General features: G+C 61.6%; 1 protein-coding gene across 1 annotated transcript in view; it reads left to right on the top strand.

The window, feature by feature from the left end:
- Nucleotides 1-1,891, top strand: part of LRP1 (low density lipoprotein receptor-related protein 1) — a gene marked incomplete at both ends in the record, with an annotated part of 35,593 nt that extends 33,702 nt beyond the window's left edge. Inside the window, 6 exons of the mRNA XM_010289186.1 lie at nucleotides 10-119; nucleotides 471-575; nucleotides 771-835; nucleotides 1,098-1,185; nucleotides 1,365-1,509; nucleotides 1,874-1,891. Of these exons, the coding sequence (XP_010287488.1) occupies nucleotides 10-119; nucleotides 471-575; nucleotides 771-835; nucleotides 1,098-1,185; nucleotides 1,365-1,509; nucleotides 1,874-1,891 (531 nt within the window). The remainder of the gene's footprint in view (nucleotides 1-9; nucleotides 120-470; nucleotides 576-770; nucleotides 836-1,097; nucleotides 1,186-1,364; nucleotides 1,510-1,873) is intronic.
- Nucleotides 1,892-1,894: the final 3 nt, after the last annotated feature.

Raw genomic sequence — 1,894 nt, 5'->3', positions numbered from 1 at the left:
CCCAAGCAGTGCCCCGCCCCTCCACAGTTCGAGGGCACACAGTGCCAGGACAACAAGTGCTCCCGGTGCCAGGAGGGCAAGTGCAGCATCAACAAGCAGAGTGGAGAAGTCTCCTGCATGTAGGTACTGGGGGCATCGAACTCAAGGGAGGAAAAGGGGATGGTGGCACAAGGACCCAAGAAAAAAAAAATGTGTCCCTGTGGCTGGATCATTGGGGATTGGCCACAGCTGAGAAATGCTGGGTCAGTAATTTGGGCAGCTAAGAAATCTGGGAGACCTCAGGGCCCTTGGAGGAGGCGATGGAGGTGTCTATCCCCCAAGCACATCTTGATGTCCCAGCAGCTGTCCGCACGGTGCAGCCATGAGCCATGCGCCATGCATGAGCTAACAGCCTCCAGCAAACAGATTCCTGGGTGGTGGGGCACGGTGCAGGCTGGGTATACACGTGTGCCTGATCCTCTGCCCCACAGCTGCCCCGACGGCAAGATTGCACCCAGCTGCCTGACCTGCGACAACTACTGCCTGCACGGCGGTACCTGCTCCATCAGTGACAAGACGCAGCTGCCCGAGTGCCTGTAAGCAGCACTGGGCACAAGGCGGGGGGGGGCTATGGGCAGGCTGCTTGCCTCCCCAAGCAGAGGGAGCACATGACTGACAGACCCCAACCTGTGTGCCCCTTCTGGCCCCCAGATCTGTGCCCCACCTCTCCCCCCTCCTCCCTGCATGCTGTCCTGTCCCTGCTAACCCCAGTGCTCTCCCTGTGTTCTTAGGTGCCCGGTGGGGATGACGGGGACACGCTGTGAGGACTTTATTGTCAGCGAGCAGCAGAGCAACCGTACGTATTGGGTAGTCGCCACCCCAGGCAGCGCCATGAGGCCGGACACCAAACTGGGGGCATCGGGGCCACTATGTGCCTGTGAAGCCAGGGTTGCCTGGTGCCCCCATGCAACTCCTGAACCCTGTTCTCAGGTGGAGAGGGGGCAGGTCCTTTCCTGCAGGCAACGCCAACCCAGGCTGCTGGACCTGCTACTGCCCAGGGCATGCGGTCACTGGCCCCCGTACACGCTCTGACTGTATCTGCACCTCTTGTCCTGCAGGAACGGCCTCCATTGTCATCCCTATCCTGTTGCTGCTCATCCTCCTCACCGTGGTGGCTTTTGTCTGGTACAAGTGGAGGATTAAAGGGTGAGTCTGGGCTCTTGGGGCCTGGGAAGGAGCATTACCCAGCCAGGACAGAAACCCTCCTTGCAGGGCTTGAAAGCCTCAATGGTGTGGGACAAACAAGCAGGACCGGTGGTGGCATGGGGGCCCCATTCGCTGCACCCCATGTTGCTGGCACTGACCCCCTGTCTCACCCTCCCCAGCGCCAAGGGCTTCCAGCACCAGCGAATGACGAATGGTGCCATGAACGTGGAGATCGGGAACCCCACCTACAAAATGTACGAAGGGGAGCCCGATGACGATGTGGGGGAGCTGCTGGATGCAGACTTCACCCTGGACCCTGACAAGGTGAGGAGTGGGCCCACCGTGGCACAGAGGGGCTGTGAGTTGTGCAGGGTCCAGCCTGAAGTGGGGGACGCAGAGGGGGTGCGTGCCGAGGCAGGGGGCATGTTGCTGCTTCAGGGTCAGGGCTCCCTGGGGCTGCTCTCTGTGTTGAGGCTGGGGGGCTCCAAAGGGCTGCAGAGGCTTCGGGGGTGGAGGCTGTGGGGAGGGACGGCGACAGCCTCAGGGTTAGCGGTGGTGTACCGGGAGGAGGTTGTGGCTGGTATGGGCTCTTGCCGAGGCACCCTAGGGGAAAGGACACCTCTGTGGACCACTCTGCCAGGGAGGGAGGTGTCCATGCCCCCTCCCACCTGCTTCCCCCTCTCCACAGCCCACCAACTTCACCAACCCT

Source organism: Phaethon lepturus, unplaced genomic scaffold, assembly GCF_000687285.1.
Source record: "Phaethon lepturus isolate BGI_N335 unplaced genomic scaffold, ASM68728v1 scaffold26886, whole genome shotgun sequence".
NCBI classification, from domain to species: domain Eukaryota; kingdom Metazoa; phylum Chordata; class Aves; order Phaethontiformes; family Phaethontidae; genus Phaethon; species Phaethon lepturus.
Note: the sequence above shows the minus strand (reverse complement) of the source record. Positions and strands in the feature narration are given on the sequence as shown.